General features: G+C 39.7%; 1 protein-coding gene across 1 annotated transcript in view; it reads right to left on the bottom strand.

Annotated features, from left to right (window-relative positions):
- igf2bp1 (insulin-like growth factor 2 mRNA binding protein 1) overlaps positions 1 to 23,073 on the bottom strand; it is a 48,580-nt gene extending 25,507 nt beyond the window's left edge. Inside the window, 2 exon segments of the mRNA XM_054607102.1 lie at positions 21,118 to 21,178; positions 22,356 to 23,073. Of these exon segments, the coding sequence (XP_054463077.1) occupies positions 21,118 to 21,178; positions 22,356 to 22,530 (236 nt within the window). The 5' untranslated portion in view covers positions 22,531 to 23,073.
- Between the last annotated feature and the right edge of the window lie 209 nt (positions 23,074 to 23,282).

Here is a 23,282-nt window from a genome sequence, read left to right as displayed (position 1 = left end):
GATGATACGTTTAAAAAAAGGTGATGCAGTAAAATTTTAAATAAATAAACCCCAACTTCTTTCTGAATTAAAGCATCAAGGTGAGCTGTAATTCAGACAGGCCACTCACTGCCTGCTGCTGGAACAATTACCATCATGGAGTATGTCAATGAAACACTAAATTAAGACTATGACCACCCGCTAAACACATTTTATTTTTTAGATAAAAGGAAATAAAAACTTTCTTTTGCAAATGCCATGGCAAATATTTCGAGTGTTTATTGTGTGATATGGAGAAAATAAAGTAATAAAATGATGCAGTATTGCAAACAAAGTGAAATATCTTTCATGGTATATGTTTCAATACAACTGGTAATGAAAAAGCAACACTAAGGCTTAGAAAAATATAGATTCTTTTTTTCTACAACACTATGAAGTTTTCAAACAACGGTACCTAATGTTTAAAACAGTACATAACAAAATAACTTATATTTCAACTACCATGAATCTGTGTGCAGTTGAAACAGAATTACCCGCCATATCAGGACACCAACACTTTATATAAAATGTAATCCATTACCTATTAAATACCAATAAATAACATAAAAAAGCCAATAAATGATGTCATGTTTTAAGGAAGTAAAGGAATTTTACTTCATATATCAGATACGTTTGTTGTTGGTTTTATCCAACACGAGTAATATTAAAGTCATTTTAGGGCATTTATGGAGAGCATGTAGAGCTGAAAATAGAATAATTCGTAAATATTCTCAAAATTAAATTAGTTTTCTTTTTCCAAGTAAACTATATTTCATTAAAGATTTCATGACAAGCTCTCAAACTAACTAAACTTTTTTTTTATTATGTCACCATCAATAACTTGTGTGTAATCATGTGTGTTATATATATAAAACGTTTTTTTAAGAAAAGTTTGATTTGATGTTTTTTTTAACATAATTTCAAAGAAGCCTTCACATGTGCAGTTTACTGACAGTCCTGGTCCTATAACCTGTGATGATTTTTCGGATATTACTGTGATAAAAAATTATTGAATCTGAAAAGCAGAACTTTAATAAGCCTCTTAATAATAAAGAGGCATATTCTGTACAGATTCTGTACAGTGGAAACTGTATTAATCTTGATTAATAACTTTATTTATGTAACTCTTCACAGACTTCCTGTTCCTGAAAACAAATATGAATTTATGGGGGAATTATTAGAAAAATAAAACACACACACACACACACCTTAACAGTACAACACTGTCATCTCTGCTTGTGTCACGACAATAAAATACTGAGGTTACATTCCTGGACTGAGTGGATGGAAAGAGGACCGACGGGGGCCTCGGCCTCAGCGCTCTTTAAACAAAATGGGGGAGAAGGAGGAAGACCGGGTGGGAAGGAGGGAGTTCCAGCTTTGTCTAATTGAGAGAGTATGTGTGTGTGTGTGTGTGTGTGTGTGTGTGACGTCAGCCTCAAATTTGTTTTGAATCAGCAAGGAACAGGGTGGAACCAACAGCAGCCTATAAGGAAGCAGTAAAGAAAGGGGCCCGTCTCTGCTGTGCCACACACACACACACACACACACACACACACACACACACACACACACACACACACACACACACACACACACACACACACACACACACACACACACACACACACACACACACACACACACACACACACACACACACACACACACACACACACACACACACACACACACACACACACACTTGGGTTTCATTCCCCTGTTTGCTGCTTTGAACAGCAGAGGGCTGACTGAGTCGCTCTGCTGCTCTGACTTATTATTATATATATTAATAAATAAATAATAAATACTGGGGACATGCTGACATTAATACTGACATTGTTTAATTCTAAGGAAAAGTCTTCTTCAGTTCATTCACCTTAAAAAAAAAAAAAGGTACATACATACAAAGGATTCAGCAAAATACTTAAATAGTGCTGCTTATACTACTACAACTACTGCAGTGATCAATGAATACTGTCACTTTGTTTATTTGACCAGCTGTTCATATTTACTCTGATAGTACATTTCGATCAGTATCTCTCAGTACTTTGTCATTTTTCCAGAGTAAGAGATCAACACATGAAAATAACCTTCATTTATTTCTCTTCTATGGTGTCAAACAGACTAAATTGTTAAGAAAAAAAAAGAGAAAAAAGTTGCATAAAGTAGTGAGCACATGAATATCTATCTGTTACAAATAGAAAAAATATCATACCAGAAGTTATAATGTTTGGATTTGAAAATATCTACATATGAATATTAGTAAAGTTTAGTGCTCCTGGTTCATTTAGCTCTTTTTATTTTCTGTTTCAGGATTAGGATTAGTGGAGTGTCAGTGAACGCACCAGCAACACGTTTCTGGTGGAAGTTTTAGTTGAGAAGGATTGAGTTATGGTCGAAGAAAAGATTAGAAAAATAGTGTGATACTGAGAAACAAAAAGGAGAAAAAATATACATTATACCGTACATATAAACATGTTATCTATTGAAATATTGTTGGGTTATATGGACCTCAGAGGTCAGAGGCCATGGGCCGATATTACTGTCATGGTCTGCTCCTTGTGTGGTGGGATCATTCCATTTCAAATATTAAAAAGAGTTTTGCTTTGAATGCCTGATTGTATCATTATTCAAAAAGTATACATATTCCTAACCTTGAAAAACATTACTGATAAAATGAACCAAGTTCAAACTTTGGAAGAATTCTGTTAGAATTAAGTCCCTGTTTTCTGAGATCATACAGAAGGGTCGAGGTCAGTTAAACATTTGTATGGCCCTAATAAAACAGTCTCTTAAGGGAACTACAAATTATTTCTATGCTTAACAAAAAACATTACTCAATGCCTGCTTACTATCTTTTTGCTCTTTTAACTAGTTTTCCTTTGCTTACTAGTTGTGAAAAGAACTGTTGTCGGGTTTTGCATTGGTTTACTACCTGTGAATGTTTGTTTCTATATTTATTTAAAGCACAAACATTTATTTTCCTTAGTGTACCAATCTCTTACTCAAAGTTTGCAATTTGAACTTTTTCAAAAGAAAAATTCTCCATATCATTTAACACATAAAACCATGTGTAAAATAAAATAAGAGATCCCATCCAGACATTTTTTTTGTCATATATAAATTGTCTTTGAACAGATATTTGTGTTTAGTGTGATTTCTTTTTTTTTTTTTTTAAATTAAGAAAAGTTCGTGAATACCATATTATGAAGTTCAAACTCAATGAATATGCAAATTTCAATAAGACACAAGATTTCTTCATGGAAAAAGTCCATTCTCAGTGTTTGTTACCTGGAAGTTTCCACATCGTACTGGTTTAAGTCGCATACTGGACCATGACTGGCTTTAAACTAGCTGTTATTATTGCTGCATGTGTGTCCAGGTGAAAGGTGAGCACAGAGAAACATTCATGGAATTGCGAAGTAATAAGTGGAACACAGTTTTGAACAAAAGAAAAAGTTAAAATCCATTTGGAATATTTTTTTTTTGTATCCCATTTGAGCCACAAACCGGACTTGGCATTTAATTGACGGATAATTTAATTATGAGACCGAGTGAAAACTCAACTTAAAGTCTTCATTATTCATTTCCAAATAATGAAGACTTTTTAGAAATCTAAGCAAACAAGTTGTTTTGAAGTAAAATCTAAGAACGAGCTAATATGTAGAAAAATTGCAACTAAAATAACTAAAAGATTAATTGAGTTCAATAGAGACTTCATAAACTAGTATATTAATTTGAATAAATGCAAAGCACACGCACACACATGGAATAAATATTTTTTAGAGGTGGAAAATCATCTTTCTATTCAAACAAGAACAAAGAAACAAAACCAAAGAAGTGTTTCTTACAAGGGAATTTTCCTCATCAATGACATTTCAAACTGGTGACAGGAAGTGCTATTTTCAGCAGCAAGCAGGTCTGAGGTGAGTGGGGGAGCAACATCGAACACTTGAGTCTGCCTTTCGCCTCTCCCCTAGAAGGTTGGTTCATTGTGTGAACGGACACACTGAGGATTTTTGACTTCTTAAGCTTTATCATCTGATGCTGCTAAAACACAGAGGACTGCGGTCAGTAAACATGTTGTGGTTTAGTCGATCTGTGGACCTAAAAATACATTTTCTAGCTGTCAGTCATCTTGTCGGGGAGTAGGTGGCGTTGTGTTTCTTACCCTCCCATTGTTAGAACACGTCCTTTGATATTTTTTTTTTGTCTCGTCCGTCAAACTGTCACAAACACATAGAGCACCCACCCTGCATCACAGTACACACACACACACACACACACACACACACACACACACACACACACACACACACACACACACACACACACACACACACACACACACACACACACACACACACACACACACACACACACACACACACACACACACACACACACACACACACACACACACACACACACACACACACACACACACCACGTGAGCGAGTGCAGTGGATGTGATATGGCACACCCCGGCTTTGCACACGCCCACTTTGGAGAGCAGGGAGGGCGGGAGGTATAACACACCACAGCGCTGGGGGAGGGGACTCCTCTCTCTCTCTCTCTCTCTCTCTCTTCTCCTCCCTTCTTCCCTTCGCTTCCTCCCTCTGCAGCTCATTTTTGTGTGTGTGTGTGTGTGTGTGTGTGTGTGTGTGTGTGTGTGTGTGTGTGTGTGTGTGTGTGTGTGTGTGTCAGACATGTGACCAGCAGGCATCGCCTCCATTTTAACTCTTTGAGAATCCCAGTGGAGGGAGAGGTAGAGAGAGAGAGAGAGAGAGAGAGAGAGAGAGAAAAGAGGATCATGGGAGGAAAAGTGGAGAGAAAATAAAAAGCGTTTTGCTGCCAACATGGAGGAAAAAATTCATGCCATTGGAGCAACTATTGAGATTGTGGGGGAAAAGGAAACATGGCCGCTCAAATATGCCACTGACTACAAGGAGTTTTATACATTAAGGGCCTCGCTGTGTGGCCCCTGCTTTAAGCAGCCATTGGCCAGATGTGCGGAGGTGTGAGAGTGGGTTGGGTTCAAGCTTCTCTCTCTTAAAGTGACACCATCTCCAATTTCCACAAAAAGCAGCGCATATGTGCAGTATTTTTTTTATTTTTTACGTCAGTTAGTATTCAGTCCGTCTGTCAAACTGTCAAACCAGAGTTGGTGATTGTTAGAACAGAGGGCAGACTAACAATGACGCTTTTGATGAATTCCATTTTGTTTCTGTCAGGTCTGAACAAAGTGCGTTTTGATGATTAGCAAGGTAAAATAACTGTTTTGTGACTGGAGTCTGGTGGCTTTGAGAAAAGCATATTAATTAGTATGTTCTGTAAGTTAATAAACTAGAATGATTGTCAAAATTGTCCAAGAATTTGTCAGGAATAAATTCAGATAGTAACTTTTCCCGCTGAAGACAAAAGACAGTTGTTGGTTGTTGTTCTTTGTCCAGATAGAAGGGCCTTAAGAAACATTTGCAGTAGAGCAGCAACTGCTAGCTGCTAAAGAACCGTATAGCTTAATGCTACGCTGTATTTTACCATTCAGATAAAATGCTAAGCTACTCTAAGTGGAGAAAGAGACATACAGTCCACTGACTCCATCAGTGATGCATTTTGTACAGCAAAAAGATGTAACTAACATTAACAAACGCTAGCTGACATTAGCAACCATAAGCTAACATTAGCAAACATGAGTTAACATAAGCCTACCCTAGCTCACAATATCCACCACAACCTTACATTAGGCACCTCAGCTAACATTAGCCACCATAACCTTGCATTAGCCAACACCAGCTTACATTAGCCACCATAAGCGAACATCAGCTGATATCAGCCAAGATAAGTAAACATTAGCCAACACTCCTTAACATTAGCAACTATAACGGTACATAACCCAACACCAGCTAACATTAGCCACCATAAGTTAACATCAGCCACCACTCCCTAAATTAGGCGCCATAACCTTACATTTTCCACCATAACATTAGCCAACACTAGCTAACATTTGCCAACACTAACCACCATAAGCTAATATTAGCTGACATTTGCCAACTTAAGTTAACATTAGCCAACGACAGCTAACATTAGCCACCTTAAGCTGGTCACAACAGACCAGTCAGGTAGCAGCCGCATATTGAATTTCTCATTCACTTTTCGGAAAAGAGAAACCCAAAGATATGTAAATAAGAAAAACTAAAATGTGAATTTGACTGTGTTTAATATCCTGTATTATCGCATTTCATGTAGGTGATCAAAAGAGCAGATAGATGGGAGCCCAAACAAACCAACATGTCTGACCCTCTCCTAACAAGATGTGGGCCAACCACAGCAGAAAGAAAAGAGACAGTCTACAGAGATCTGTAGAAAAACACAAGCTGAAAGCTGTAGATACATGCCAACACTAATCATTCAGCTCTCCTCATCCACTCCTACTTTGTCAATAAATACCATACATGCACAGTACAATGCACGTGATACTGCACTGCATTCTGCTTCCTGCACCTGCAGCTGTAGAGCAGATCTCTATCCTCTTTGGATTCTGAATGTCATTTCCAAACACCCTTTAGCTCCTGATCAAAGCCACACACTCTACATTTACCAGAACCTTCAGTTGGACTTGCTACTGAATAAAATGTTTTTCTCTCTCTGTGGATAACACATTCAGCTCTCCTCCCTTCTTGTTAATCTGAACCTTGTGCTCACGCAGACTCTCAGCGGTGGAAACATGCCACAGACGGACAGACAGTCACGGAGAAACCATGTCGGAGCAGACGGACTCCGTCGGTGAGTCATCTGAGAACACTGGCCTCCCAAAACGCTACGAAATCATTTTTGGAATAAAACACATCTTTCTGTGTTTAAATATAGAGCAGTCCAGTCTGTCAAAGTTATCCTAGAGCTACATTCCAGAGAATTCCATTTCCTTCTCCTACATGCACTCTTTCGATCAAACACCCTGAATAAAGTGGTGACACTAAAAGTTCTAAAGAGAAAGAACATTATTTTACAGATTTTCCCAAAATTATTACGATCGAGCACCTTCAATAAAGTGACGGTACTAAAAGTTCTTCAGAGAAAATAATCATTATTTTAAAGGTTTATTTGAAATTCTTACGATCAAAAGCCTTGAAGAAAAGTGACGGTAGTAAAAGTTCCGCAGAGTAAAAATGTAATATGACAGATTTTCTTAATAATTATAATCAAACCTCTTTCAATAAAGTGAGGGCTTTAAAAGTTCTGCAGAGAAACACTTCTTTTTGTGGGGGGGTTACAGTTTTCCTTAATTATACAACCAAACACTTTCTATAATGTGGTGACACTTTACAGAGAAAGAATTTACAGTTTTTCCCTGAAGTATTGAGACCCAACACCTTCAAAAAAGTGACAGCAGTAAAAGTTCTGAAGAAAAAAAAAAAATGTATGCAGTTGCCTTTTTTTCTAAATGTCATTTGAGAGCAGAGACGTAGATAAAAACAGTGAAACATCATTAACTCAAGAAAGATACAATAAATGCCCTGTTTCAAACAAATCACTGGTTGTCACAGGAGTCAAAATGTGTCTATCATAAAAGAAAACACTCATTGTTATATCATAAAAAATACATAATACCAAAACACTTGGGTTAATTCTATAAGTAGAAAATATTGTTTGCATGAGAAAAAATATATATATTTAACTGTAATTGTGATCAAAGCAGCCATTTGGAGTCATTTTAGCCAGCAGGCAGGAGATTTGTCCAACATGTGATCCAGAGAAAGAAAAAAGAAAAGAAAAAAGTAGGGGAACATGAGAAACTGCATACCCTTAATAAGAAAAATGAATAGACGTCTTTATGTCCTGAAAGAGCTCTGTGATCCATCACTCTAAACGGATGTTCAGGATTCAAAGCAGCAGCATATACTGACGGAGCAGAGTGACCGTTTCTGCTTCTCCTCAGGTTATTACTAATCTGACCATTTATCAGTTTTTCTTTGTTTATTTATGAGATTAGATGACGTCGTTTGTTTTGTCATTTCCACTTGATTAGCAGAATATTTGCCCCTCAGATTGAATAAAGGACTGCCGTCACCTGATTGGTGGAGAGAAACTCTGCAAACAAATATAACTATTCACTCTCCTCGGTACGTTCTTAGGAAAAAAAATGTTTCAACAATTTAAATAGGCGCTCACCAATTTTAAATATTGAGATCAGTTTACTTGTCTCTTCTTTGAGTACTCGTAATGTGTTTTAAAAAAATCCTCCCTGGCCCTGAAGGGAGGCTTCGTGGTGATGTCATAGTGATCTCATTGTGGTTGTCTTGTCACATTTTTATCAAAAAAGCAAACTACCGGATGCAGTTTGGAAGACGTGGGCATACACTTCGCAAGGAGGGTCTAACAAAAGACGCTATTCAGTTGCATTATGGGAATTGTAGGAGGCGACGTTTTTTGCAGCTTGACCCACACTATGGACTTAAAGTCAGGATGTATCTGTCTCTGCTGCTTTGATTTTGACAGTTCTTTTTATTTTTTTTTTTATCTGTGTCCAAGTCTATCCAACACATTGAGAGTAAAAAGCTAAATTACATTTTTTATTTTAACAATGATAATTTTATTCTAATACATTTGACCCTCAATCGACGACACTGCAGGGTTATTGAGGCCAGAATTGTATTTGCCCTCACTGACCGATTTCATTATAATGTGTTATTTGTTAGGCCAGAGTCAATGGATGTAGATTTTATTTAAAAACTATAATTTCGTTTTATAGAATTATTCAATTCATGTTTTGTTTTCATTCAAAGAACTGTAAATGCATTCACTGCCTGCTTCTAAAACCACCTTTTAAAAAAGACGCTCTATCTAAAAATATTATATAAATATTGAATTACATATTCAAATATAAATATGCAGAAAATGTTTTTTTACCAAATGGCATGAACACAACTTTCACAGTTGGTTCAAATCAAAAGTAAATGCTTTTAAAACTTAAATGTATTCCTTTTCAACATTGTGTGTTCCTTTCAGAGCTATTCATATTTTTATAAAACGCCGGAAAAGTTTTTATGTGGTTGATATCAAGAAACTACAGAGATCCAATACTGTGAGAGGAAAAATAAACAAAGACAAACTGCTGGAAAGAAGACAGTTCACTAAATCAAACACACAGAGAGGAACCAGGAAAAGGACGGGGCAGGAAGTTCTATACTACGCGACAGAGCTATAGAACTCCTCCCAGCTAATCAGAACCCAGCGTGGATTGCCTGCTGGCCAATCAAAAAGCATGGATTCTCTACAGGCTCCTTAATCTCCTACTTCTTTCTCATTACGGCCCGAAAAATGTCAAGAATTTTGGTCCAGGGACACAGACACACAGACACACACACACACACACACACACACACACACACACACACACACACACACACACACACACACACACACACACACACACACACACACACACACACACACACACACACACACACACACACACACACACACACACACACACACACACACACACACACTTTGAATTGAGTTTGGGGTTTTTGGTATTGTGAGCTTGACATCACCAGAAACTGGTTTAAAAATAAAAAAATGTCAAGATTGGCATCATATAAATTTAAATTAGAGATGCACCAATCGGTCGTTTTTTTCATAATTCTGCTTTTAGTTTTTGCTGGTCACATTATGCCAGCGCACACAACAGCATGGACAGTAACATCACACACACACCTCGATATCTTTGCGGGACTTCTTCAGAGCGAGAGAAAAAGGAGGAACCACTAACTTAATCAGACAGTTATTATATAGTAATTCATTCCCATCACGCTGCTCACATTAATAAGAGTGAGCGTGCGTCTCTTCTGTTGACATCACGGAGTCTCTCCTTACTGACACAGTTCTGCTTATAATGAAGTTAACTGCTAACGTTAACGGAGGTTGCATTGACTTGCATTATGATGCGTTCAAGCTCTATACAATATGAGTATTGGCTATAGGTCAATAAATCAGATGTGTGTTCAAATTGAATTTTGTAGAATGTAGTTTTTGGTGAGAAACAGTTGTTTGAAGGAGATGTTTTTGCATTAATTTAAAAAAGATATTAGAGATGAATTAAGAGCTGTTTAACTTCCTAACATTAGCTCTAAACAGCTTAGAAAACATTAAAACCACTCATTTATTAATCCAGTAGAGAAATGTTTTAACAACCTAATTGTTTGAATTGTGTTTCCATACAAATAACCACTACAGATGACAATAACAAAGTAAGACTACATTTAGACGTTTTGGCAGTTTACATCAACTTTAGGACGATTCAGGTAATTATTTATCCGGGACTTCTATGTTTTGTAGGTTAACTTGGTGTAAAATCCACTTTAGTCCAGAGAGTGTGATTCAAGTCTATTGGTCTATTTATCTTCCATATATTTTAGGTGTTTAGTTTACTACTAACCCAAATATTTGTATTATATAATGCCTCATTTGCATATTTAAACATGACATTTCAGAAAACTTGTAATACAAGAAAAGTTTAAGTAATCAACTGGGGAAGTTTCATGGTTTCTACAGGAAACAGAAATATGAAGCCAATCTAAAAGAAACCCAAAAGAAATCTAAATGTTGAGGCAGGAACAAATAACTAATAACAACAAAATAGTTCCGTGTTTGATAGCAGTCTTTTTTGACGTTTAGCTGTTGTGAAACTGAACTTTGTTAACCAATAAGGTGCTGCAAATTCAACTTGTTCCTGTCATCTTCATAATAAAAGCTCCTGTCAGAGTTTTTTTTCTAACTTGATACTAGTCTTGCTGGCTTTCAGGGATGTGTTGAATGAGTCACATGAGGAAAGTTACATTCCTTCTTCATTCATCTAGAATCAGGTTCTCTAACAAGCCTGCTTTGTCTCTCAACATTCATGCAAGCAAAATTTCCACCCAGTTAAGCTGCTTAAGTTTGTTCTTTTCTACATGTCTTCAGTGTAATCATTTTATTTTGTTGGAATATTTAATCACTTTTAGTTTGAGGTGAACCTCAAACACAGCTACTTCCTTTTAGGTATTCCTTCATCTTTTTGTAAGCACTCTGTTCCTGTAGATTGAAATAAAAACTCCGGCCAATGATACCGTCGCTGATCTCACATCAATCCCGCCCTCCACTCGTCCCACCCAATCAAACTGCTTCCTCCTCCTGTCTGTTGTTTTATTGGTTCAGACTTCTGACTGATTCCTCCCTGCTCCTTTCTCACTAAATACAATTTACAGTGTAATCGCTTTGAGTTTTAGATTTGATTTTAGTTTTGTTTTATTTCGTTCTCAGAGTGCAGTTACTATATATTAAAGCTGAATTTAATTTATTATATTATTGTTTTTTTGTTTTTTTTAAACCAGGCAATTTTGGTTCAGATTAGTTTTTCTTAATAGGATATCATTTTTATTTATGTTGTTCTTGTTAGTTTCAGTTTACGACAATCTTTGTCACTGCTTATTATCATTTTATTTATGTTTACAACAATAACCCTTATGCATAGTGAGAGTGGGAGTCCGTATAGAGTTTTTCTCTGGCAGAAAAGTGCTGGCAGTGCTCTGGCCGTGCTGGAAAGTTCAGAGATTTTACAGTTTGTAACAATAATGATGTGAGTTAAGTGTGCGCACGCAGTTTGGCAAAGGAAGTTTGTTGATAGCTCGTCAAAGCTACATGAGGGCATTTACCACAGAAGATGGCAAATGCGACCTCAACAAGTTGACTTTACAGATCCTGGTGCATTTAGTGAGTGGGTAGAATACATTAGCATGTTGTGGCCAGATATAAACATGTATTTGATGAAGAAACCTAGCTTGATAACGTTACACCACTAGATGCTAACAGCTAAGTTATCTGTGGTCAAATTCAGAACGTCAAACACCTTGACATAGACTCAGATGTTTGAATTTACCAAGTTATAAAACGGGCGTCACAAACACAATTTCTGATCAGTCACAGCCACAGATGCCGCCGGGGTTTCGGTTTAACGGGTGACGGTGTTAACTGGTGACACTTAAGTGTCCTCGTAAAAGCCTTGAATCAATTACAATTGCATACTCATGAGTGTTAATTATCTAGGCCAGCCATGCATTACTTAAAGCAACCACGGACGCGTTTGGCTGGAACCAGTTAACATGGCCACTCATTAACCGGAAACACCCGTTGGTCCTCTCTGACCTCTGAGAAGCTCGAGTTCGCAGTTTGAATATTGATTCCCACAACCGAACGCCCAACAACCGGATATTTTTGATGCAGATTACAGTGTTGGTTTCCATTTCTACGGTGTGCAATTTCAGAAAAATAAACTACTCAATGAAGAAAACAATATAGATTAATTAACAGCACTACAGATGGGATGAAAATATGTATATTTGATTTTGGGGCAAACTGTACCTTTCAAAGATCGGGGATAAATACTAAAAAGCTTTAAACTGTGGACCTTTTTTTAAATTCATATTAAAGAAACTTTATTCACACCCTTTACAGTGTCTCCATCGGGTGACGTAACTATGCAGGATGACCGGAGCAGGGGCTGCAGAGAGGCTCTTTCATTTTCATGAACACACTCTCTTAACATACACACATATACATACATATACATGCAGGAGGGGGCCCATCCAATGTGCAGACCCAACCCCTGGGCCCCAACACCCCCCCCCCCCCTTTTTCTGTCTTTCCCTCCTCATTTCTGGCTCTTTCCTTTTCCCCCATTGCCGCTCATCGTGCATCGTGTGCTTGGTATGTTGTATCCAGATGTGTGTGTGCGCAACTCATTTTTAGTGAGCAAAAGACGGCCAGTGTGGAGAAGGAGAAACAATAAAGCAGGAGATACAGAGAAAGACTAAGAGAGAGAGAGAGAGAGAGAGAGAGAGAGAGAGAGAGAGAGAGAACAGATGGTTTGAAACAGAGAGAAGAAACAATCAGAGAGTTGGGGTGGAGGAGTGGGAGGAGGAGGGAGGGGGAAGGTCTTCTTAAAGAGACAGGACTCCCTTACCCCTTCACCTACATAGAGGCCTCCGTGCATCTCCTCTCTCCTTCACTTTCTCCTCTGTGTTGTAATTTTTTTCCTCCCCTCTCTTTGTCTTACTTTGGCTCTGGGATAAAGGCCCTTTGTCATGACGTTATTCCTTTAACTTTGTCTTTGGTGAAGTTAGATTATCTGCTCCCCCCCCCGTGGCTATCAATGCTTATGCTGATGTTCATTTTTAGATTATTCACAATTAATAGAAAATTAACAATAGAAACATTTTAGTAGATAACGCTCAATGTATCTGAATTAATCTTATGTTGCCATCTATCCATCGCTGATTAAAGCTGGGAAACTCACAAGAGACAGTAAAAGAAAACTAGAGTAGACAGCAGAGATATCCAGGACTATTAATGCCTAGTATGGGCCAAGCTCCAAAACAACTGGATCCTACATTTCCCATAATGCAACTTCTTCAAACTGCCACTACAGTGATTATCATGAGTGCAATCAAAGATTTATTGTAAGAAATAGATACACACTCAGTGTTCTGTTAAAAAAGAAATTTTAAAGTTTAGTCAAAATCAGAGGGAGAAAAACTTGTATGAGGTAATTCAATCTAAATCTAGATCTAAATATACACAATTAACACAGTACTTTATACTGTGTTCATCTATTACAATGCATTATATTCAATAAAATTATGTGTTTTGAATACAAAACATTTTATTAGTTATTTGTTAAGTAGCTACATCTGGTAAACAAATGTCATGAAGTAGAAATCAGAATATTCCAATATTTAGTACAGAAGTACATTTACTTAAGTAAAGTGCTTAAGTAGTCACTTCTCACCACAAGCAAAAAAAGAACATTTCATCAAGGCTGCAGTTATTAATGACTTTCATTATTAATAATTATGTAATGATTGTTTTCTTTTCGCCTGCCATAATATACACCAAAGCCCAAGGTGATGTAAACAAACAGCAGGTTTTATTCAGTCTAGAACCCCCAAAATATTTATATCATCATTATGAGTGAAAAAAATCCTCACCAGAAGCTTTAGCTTTTTTTCTATTATTATTATTATTTTTTTTAAATCGAGTAGTATAACAGAATGACTTGATTAGTCAATGAAGTCTGAGTCAGCCAAATTAAGTGGGTATCTTCTTCCTAAATTATTATCTTCTCGTTGTGTTTCCACAGATTGTGTCTCCTTTATGAGACATGACAGGGGGCTACCTCCTGGTTGTTGTTTTAGGTTAGTTGCCGTGACAACATAAACAAGTTGAACTCTTACAGCCGGGTGGCCCTCCCGACCTTTTTCCTTATTCAAACAGTAAAATCAAGAGCCTCCATCTTTTGATTCAGGAATCAACTTTAATACCTAACTTCTTTCTGTAGTGATAAAGAGCTGAAAAACTAAAACTGAAATGTGCTTACGCTCATTATTATCTTATTTTGTATGTTTTATTAGCCGAGCAATATCTGCTCAGTTTAGATTTTAAAAAAGGACATAGTTCTTGTTTAGTTTTCAGTTACAAAAATATATTTCACTGCTTATTTAAAGTCTAAAGCGTAAGCTGAGGATCCATACATCGTTGTTCTCTGGCAGAAAAGTGCTGGGGACAACGGCGCAGAAAAGTTCAGAGATTCACAACTAGAATTTAGAAGAAAGATGAATTGCGGGTCCTTTAATGTTTATTCAGTTTATCTGATAAATATCATTGGTCGTTTGTTTATTTACTGCCCTCCTGTCATTTTGCAAATGTGGCCCCCCAGGGTAAGGAAAGTTGAGAATCCCTGATATAAACCTCCACACAGGACGAAGGAACCCATTTGACTTGACCAAACTCATATTCACTTCCATAAAACTTTACAATGCAACGCTGTACAAGACAGGGACTGTGGACTGTGTCCAGTATTACCTACAGTGTGTCCTGTAGCTCTACAGTAATGTAGTAACGCGACAAAATGACCAGTCAACAGTGGAAAAAAACAAAGATCTTCTATGAGAGCTGATCCACCACCATTTTTATTCAGCCTCACAACTGCAGCCACTTCTCTCTTCAGAAACTAACTGATGGTTTAATGCAAGTAGTGGGGGACACAAACCAAAACCATGGAATACGTTCAGCTGTCGCCCCCAAACGCTAGAGACAAGTTTTAAGAACACGTGTGAACGTTTCTGTCACTTCATCCGCCTGTGCTGCTGTCACTCGTTCTCGGTAGGACGCTGCAGAGAACACGGACATACTGTACCAGAGAGAGAGAGAGAAGCAAACAAGATACTCTGAAAGTATGAACAGAGAGAGAGAGATTAAGCCAGAGCATGCATGTGTGTGTGAGCGAAGCAGCGAGCGGTGGAGGGAGGGAGGGAGGGAGGAGGGGAGGACCCATCGCTCCTCTGGTCTCTGCGCAGAGCAACCGCCTCCCTCGCAGGTGCTGCTGCCCGGCGATTGGTCGCACCCCCCTCGCTCCCTCCGCCCACCGTCCGCTCCTCCTCGCCGGCCGTGAGAGCAGAGGGAAGACGAACCATGGCGTGCTGCTGCTGCTGCTTCCCTCTCTGTGTGTGTGTGTGTGTGTGCGTGTGTGTGTGCGTGCGTGCGTGCGTGCGTGCGTGCGTGAAAGCCCCAGCTACACACACACGCACGATACATTTGGAATGTATTTAAAGTTGCAGCACACTTAGCATGTAATGCGCAGAAAGGGAAAATAGGCTGCAGAGGAAGAAAAAAAAAAGGCCACAAATGCAAACTGAAATATGGAGGAAAGATATTTCTAACATCTGCACGGTAAAATATTTATGAGACTTTGAGTTTCAGAGGACAGAAACTGTAAAGAGGAATACAAACAGAGTGAAGTCAAAACAAAAAAAGGTTCTTATAACAGGACTGCTTAGCATTTCCTCCATACCGCTGACTGCAGATTGTATTTATGTTCCTGCAGACAGAAGTGTCGGTGCACAGATGGTGAAAGTGCCGGTCAGTGTGTCTGCTTTGGACAAACCCGGGGAGAACTTTGACAACATGGCAGACAGAGCAGACACAATAGTGTGTAATGAAACCTCGCAGCTGGTGGCGTCGGACCATTGTGACATCATCCGTGGCGTTGGGTTTGTCTTTTCACTCTCAACGCTAATAACAGCAGAACACCATTGGTTTCAAAAATGCACCCAAGGGCTGCTGAGGTTTGACTCAAAAGCTTGATACGGATCTGAAGATTCCTTGAGCCACACACCGATTGTCCACCAGCTCCAATGGGGGGTGCGAGGACTTCCTGTTTTATTTGTTTTGATATTTGCATGATGGTATGACAGCCAGTTATGTCAGAGGCTGCAGGTGAGTCAGGTCACCAACACCTTTATGACGTTTGGAAAACACACAAGAGGTGTGTCGCTTGTCCTCAACAGGAAATGAACAGCGATGCATCATTTATTAAATAAAATGGGATTTTGTCAGAGCCTACAAACAGTCAAGAGTAGGACATACGAGTTATACGAGAGAGGTGTTGAGAAAATATGAAATCCAACAGGACAACGTTTAGCCTAGACCCCATAGCTGCATGTCAACATTAAATATAATAATGAGTAGTAAGCAAGTAAGTTAGTAAAAACAAAATAAGACCAACAATTTGTTTTCCTATAAATATTTATTTTTCTTTGGAACAAACAATTAATTTAAAAAATGTTTTATGTGTTCTATGATCTATGGGATATTTATGAACCCATATATGGGTTTTGTTGGTTAGGTTACTTGTATTTGGGGTTAGTTAGACCTCCAATGAGTAAGCTGTCATAAAACTCCACCATAATACAAATAGATTCATTTTGTGTTTGAGAGGGAATTGTTGTGTGAACCCCAATCCCAGATAAATAGCACCACATCAGCACATGTGTGCATATATAAGTACAGTCATTATGAATCTGGCCTCATGACAACATCCCATGAAGCTCAGCGTGTAGTTTTGGAGCATTGTTATGGTGGAGCTGCAGCCTTCAGTGTCAATATAACAGTCTTGGTAGATCCTTGTGCAAACAGGGAGTGGACTCAGGGGACCGGCTTCTAGCGCGGAGCTGATTTAACTTCGTACTAAAACAACAGGTTAACCGCAAACATGGACAACAAGCCAACTTGTGTGCAGGAGTCCTGCACATAATGTGGACGGTGAAAAAATGTGCCATATTCCTAAAACAAATATGACAATTTTAGCCGGGAAGCTGAAGATAACTATACTCGATTTCAAACATTAAACTTTGCCACAATAAACCCGAACACCCTGTGAAATCCCTGTTCACAATGAACCCCTCCTTACACTAGCAAACACTGGAGCAACACATGTGCAAACAAACTATTAACTCTGGAAACAGCACAAGATTTTAAAGGGGGGAATGCAAATAACAAGTACTATGCAGTTTAAATAACAAAATAATATTTTTTTCAAATCTGATATAAAAATATGTATTCATACAATTCCAAACAAAAAGTGTGTTTGCATTTACAGTAATAATTCTGGCCCACTATAACCAACCCTTTAAAATAAAATTGAAACAAGGTGTTTTTATGAGCCTTATTGTTGCAACAGAATGTCTTTTTATTAAACAAAAAAGATTAAAGACAAGGATTCAAATGAACAGTTTGCAGGCAGCTCTGTCGTTCACTCCTGTCCTCCAGAGGTAGAACTTTCAGTGATTTCGCTGGCTGTTCCTGCCGTTGTATGTTTCGCATTGCACTCGCTGCAGCCTTTCTATATGTTTTTCTCTCCAGAGAGGCTTGTTCCCTTCTGAGCGACCCCCACCCCCAACACCCACCCCACTGCTGCTCCTCTCCCCTCTCCCCTCTCTTCTCCTCCTCTCGCTGACCTCAGCCCGACACAAATTTCAATCAACTCCATGAGGAATATAACGACGGCCCCCTGAAATAGAAAACCCCTCTGTCTCCATCTTATGCCAGTCATTTTTGATTCATGCATACATGCATGCGTGTCTGCGATACGCGGGGGGGGGGTCATGGGCGGCTCCCTCTGCAGCCTATATGGGGGGAATTGAACCCCTCCAACTTCCCGTTACAGAACTGACACCTCCCCCCCCACCTAACATGAAGGGTTTGTTCCCTCTGAATACCCGCCCCTTCCTCCCTTCCTCCTACACACACCTCCATTGAGGTTCCATGTCAGAAAAGCTGCACCAGAGTAACACATTAGTTTTTAAGCAGTGCTATCAGCAGAGTTGCCAGGTTGGTTGCAGTTGACTTTTGATGACGTAGGTGAAATTTGGAAGGTGTGACAATATTGTGTATACAAGATGTCATTTTATGGTTGAGAACACAGATGTATAATTCAGTTAATTTTGTTTAAGTCCACACATTTAATTTGAGTAATATTTGATCAACACAAGTTGTGTTCAATTAACTTCAGGGAGATAGGAGGACCCGTTGACGTCGTCATCATCATCATCATCTTCTGACATGGGAATTTGTGTATGTAGAGGCGCCTATTTATCCAACATTTTATCGATAATTATAGGATGCAGATATGCAGCATTGTGCTCTTATGAGTTTTATAGCACAGTAAGTATTTTTGTTGTTTTGTTGATGTTTTTTCTTTGAATTTGGTGGATAAAAAAAATGTAAATCTGATCTGGCAACATTGGATATGACCTCATGGTGTCTTTTAAACAAATACCAGGAGAGCACTGACTTCCTGAGAGCCATACACCACCACTACACACATTCACACACACACACACACACACACACACACACACAGCTGAACATAGTTTCAGAATTTGATTCAAGAGAAAATATTTACATGATATTTAACAGGTTGTTATTTTGTAATAGCTTTATGAGTGTTCATCACCTAGCTTAATTAGGCCATATTTGTATATGAGAAAAACAACATGGCGTCAAAAACCAAACTGCCCATTTGCTCAAATTAACGTTCCTTAATTAATGCGCCACTACTGTTGTTTAACAAATTAGAAATTCTAAAAACGTCCACGAACTTGTGTTGTACATGTCTTGTTAACTCAAACGTCCCACGAGCTCTGAAGCCAAGCCGTTTGTTTGACGTTAATATATTAACACGATCATTTAAAAACCTTATTTGGCCCTCACTAGCTGAGTAAACGAACGGCCATTTTAAAAACAGGGCTTCCTAACGTTAACAATCCACTCGTGCTGCATTCGTTTAAATACAGAAACACGTCAACAACACGACACCAGCTGTGCGCCGACTGGCCCGGGTGGACTACAAACACCGTGGAAGAAAAAAAAAAACACAGCAGTTCTGCTTCATTCAGAGATTCGCCATTTTGCCCTCGCCGCCTGACGTGGACTGACTCCCCACTGCGTGGAGGCACCACGTGTCGTGGAGCCCACGGAAGCCCCCCCCTCCTCACACAAAATCACCTTTAACACTTTGGCTCTTCAAGGTTAGCACCGAGGCAGATGTGGGCCACAGACAGAGTTATTAACCCACCCACTGGAGGTGAGAGGAGAACACACCCGCTGCCATGTCGGTTCCCCAAACATGGCGAGTTGGACCAGAACTGACATATCGGCCTCATGTCACAATACACAGGAAAAGCCCACACTGTTAGAACATGTTTAGCCATTTGGCCACATTTCTTGCTTATATACTTTATACTCTCGTCGCCCACCATAAAAATTCAAAATATTTGGCCACATTCACGCATACTAATTAAAAGAGACGTTCCAAATAAATACAAGACAACAATGAACCAACACGATTCAAGGCTGCGTTTGATGGTTTTTTTTTTTTTTTTTTTTTTCTCATGAGATACACACGTGAGGCCAAATGGCGGAACACACAGAACTGTGCTCACTGCTCACCTCGTATCTGTGCCAAAGGTTACTGGAATGAACGACGGCCTATAGGCGAATTCCATAATGCTGTTTAAAGCAGGTCAAGTCTGGCTCTCAGAACTGAGCAGCTGATCTACAATGGAGCCCTGTTTACCATTTGGACCGAGGGAATTCTCAGCTACAGGTCCAGTCAAAATAAAATAATCAAGTGGCAAAAAAATTCGTACCAAAAAAAAAAATCAGCACCAGTGACTGGTTTTAACTTCACAGCTGGCTACAAGTGCAAAAAAAAAAAAAAAAAAAAAAAAAGCTCAAAATAATATTTAACAATATAACAATCACACTTAACCAAAAATCAAAATACACAGCTGCGTGTTTTACAGGAAATTAATGAGATACCGAAGGACAATTCTGCTCAATTTATTCAACATTATTGAAACAATTAGGACTACAAGTCCCATAAGACTTTAAAATTTACAATTTGGCTGGATATATTTTACCAAGCCAAAATTAAAATATATAAATAATATATTAAAACATATAAATAAATACATAATCCACGTAATGATCGGATTGCATTCACGTCAATCCGTCAGAATGAATTGTAGAACATCAGTTATTTAAATTATTCCACCATTTTTCCAGAAAAACACTACATGCAACAAAATAATAATGTGTGCACAATTAAATTGACTTTGAGTTACAAGCTCAAGAGTTTTAAAACAAGCTGCTGGCTAAAACTAAACGGCACACACACACACACACACACACACGTTTCCCAACTGCAGGCTAAATCGCCCTTTGCATTTTAAAACCCTATAAAATAAAAGCTGGATGAGAGGCCGGGCCTTTAAGGATTACTTAAAGCTTTAAGTGATGACTTTACGAAGAAGATCATCTGTAAGGGCCTTCATATGGCTTCACTCACTACTCAACCAACACCAGCATTATTCAAATGAAGAGGAAAAACCCAGCCAGCCTTCGCTGCACGGTAGCGAAAGCTGTCACAGTTCAGTTTCACAGCAATGGCCGACAAAGTTGAGGCTCCATCGTAACAACACCAAAACGAAAAACCACAACCAAACAAGCTTAGCTCACCACCCCCACTACTACCACTACTACTGCCCAGAGCCGAGCCTCCAGGAGGGGTTCAACACAGGCTGGCATGTTTCAAAGCACCACTTCTTTGATAATTCACCAACGAAACCGTTATGATTGAAAGAAAGGTGGAACTGGGCAAAGGTGACGCAACACATGACAGGGGTGTGAGAGGAGATAATGCTTAATGCTGTTTACCTTTGCTTCTTGGGGACGGAGTGCTCGACCTCAATACGTTTCCCTTGAAGTTCCACTTTACCTGAAAAAAATAAAATAAAAACAGGGGGTTCAAAAATCACACTGTGGCTAACATGCTAACTGTTTACAGCTACTTGGAGGCCTATTGTGGAGATGTGCTGCATTCAGGGGTACATAGCTTAGGTGGGGGGGTCTAGAAGCTAACTTTATTCAAACTGTCGGCTTTTCAAAGAACTAAAGAAAGGGAGAGAGGTTCGACACAAAAAAAAAGTCATGGAACAAGTGAATTGTGTAGTCACCCCACAATGAGCCACTTACACATCTGAGAAATGCAGTATGACAACCATATGGATATTAATTCTTCTGCAGACCGGCTCCTGCATTTCTCTCATTTTAAGTAAACATATCAGAGTGCTATCTTGGGGAGTTCGGGTGTTTCGGGTAGTAGAAGAAGAAGAAGAAGAAGAAGAAGAAGTAGAGGAGCTGACATGGCGACCTTGCCCCCTTCCTTCACGTTACATTACGCGTAGCGAAATTCATTTCACAACCAAGGCTTTCACGATACCGGTGCCACTCGTCGACCACTGTGGATCCGCAGTGGTGTGAGTTTCGGTGTTGGTGAGTAGCCTGCACGGTGGAAGGTATTCTTCTCTATCTTTGTCATAGAGGACTGCCGGCTCAAAGGGGGAGGGGAGGCAGCGAGGCTTCATCCTCCATCACAGGAGCAGCCCCGCCGCTACTCAGCCCGAGGATACGCGTGCAAGACATTAAAACGCCACTCACGTGTAAACAGTGACGCACGAGCCCTAATCATCACATAATTACAGTATTTTTTTTTAAAAATAGCAATATTGTGAAGTAGGTTTGTGCTCCATGTTGGCCACGGGCTCCTGCTATAGCTTTTGGCTACGTTTACTAACGGTACGTGTGTGTGTGTGTGTGTGTGTGTGTGTGTGTGTGTGTCCCCTCCCTCCCCCCAATACAAAAGTTGAATGGCTCCCCTGGGGGCTTATGGCTCACCACACGCCATTAAACTAGCGTCAATAATATAATTGTGTGATTTTATTTTTATCCGGTGCGTTCGAGCCCGAAACCCTCCGAGGTGGACAGGGAGTGAAACGTAGGGACGCACCGCCGGAGGTGGACACGCAGCGGCACACCGGCGTGCACCGCTCCCTTTCAGAATGAATGAAATGGAAAATAAGGTGGAAGGCGGACAGTAGTCCACGTTTACTCACCAGAGAACGTCTCGATAGCCTTCATGGCCCACTGGTCGTCCGGACAATCCACAAAGGCATACCCGGTTTTCATGAGAAACTGTCCGGTGTACTGGATCTTGTGTTCGTCAAAGGTTTTCCCCAAGTCCTCGGCAGTCACCCCGTCGCCTAGATTCCCAATGTATAGCTTGTGCATGGTGGTAACTGTTGTTCCAAGTCCAAAAAACGAAAAAGAAAAACAAAGCCCGGAATAACTGAAATTGAAGCCAGCAAAAAAAAGTTTCTCTCCTGAATTTGCTAAAAGGCGCAACAAGAAATTGCCACACTGACTGAGAGTGGAAATCACTCTAGAAGGGGAAAGGCTGTCTGTAGAAACCGTTATTCTCCGCAGCAAACTCAAAAAAAAGTGTGAAAACAGATGAATTTCGCCGTAAATCCAGTTGCAGAAGTGGCGCAGGAGGAGACTTGCAGCCGGCCCCAGCAGCAGACGGATAAAGCAGCCGAGAGCCTCTCTGTCGCGCAGTGGAGGAGGTGGGTTGTACTGGGTGGGTTTGGTGATGGGTCTATAGTGGATGACGGGGGGAGAAAACTATGGCGGGATCAGGTCCGGAAAAAATGTTTCTCTCTCTCTCTTTCTCTCTCTCTCTCTCTCTCTCTCTCGTTTCCAAGCCTTCCCCTCTTTCAGCGATCCTCTCGCTACCGACAGAGGGGTGACGCCGCCCCTCCGCCGACTCGCGTTTTTTTTTTTCCTTTTTTTTGTTTGCAAAGAGGAAACCACGTGGTCTATGTGGAGTAGGTTAGGGAGAAGAGGAGGAGGGGGGGGTATCTCATCCTAGGGGGTATTCACCAGATGAGCGCGTGTGTGCACGGTCGTGCGCGCGCAGGGGCTCAAACCGAGAACCCCCCCCCACCACCCTAATTCCGTACTGTACTCGTGCGCGGTTGTGG

Source organism: Anoplopoma fimbria, chromosome 11 (assembly GCF_027596085.1).
Source record: "Anoplopoma fimbria isolate UVic2021 breed Golden Eagle Sablefish chromosome 11, Afim_UVic_2022, whole genome shotgun sequence".
Taxonomy (NCBI): domain Eukaryota; kingdom Metazoa; phylum Chordata; class Actinopteri; order Perciformes; family Anoplopomatidae; genus Anoplopoma; species Anoplopoma fimbria.
The sequence above is the reverse complement of the archived record's forward strand: the minus strand, read 5'-3'. Positions and strand labels throughout refer to the sequence as shown.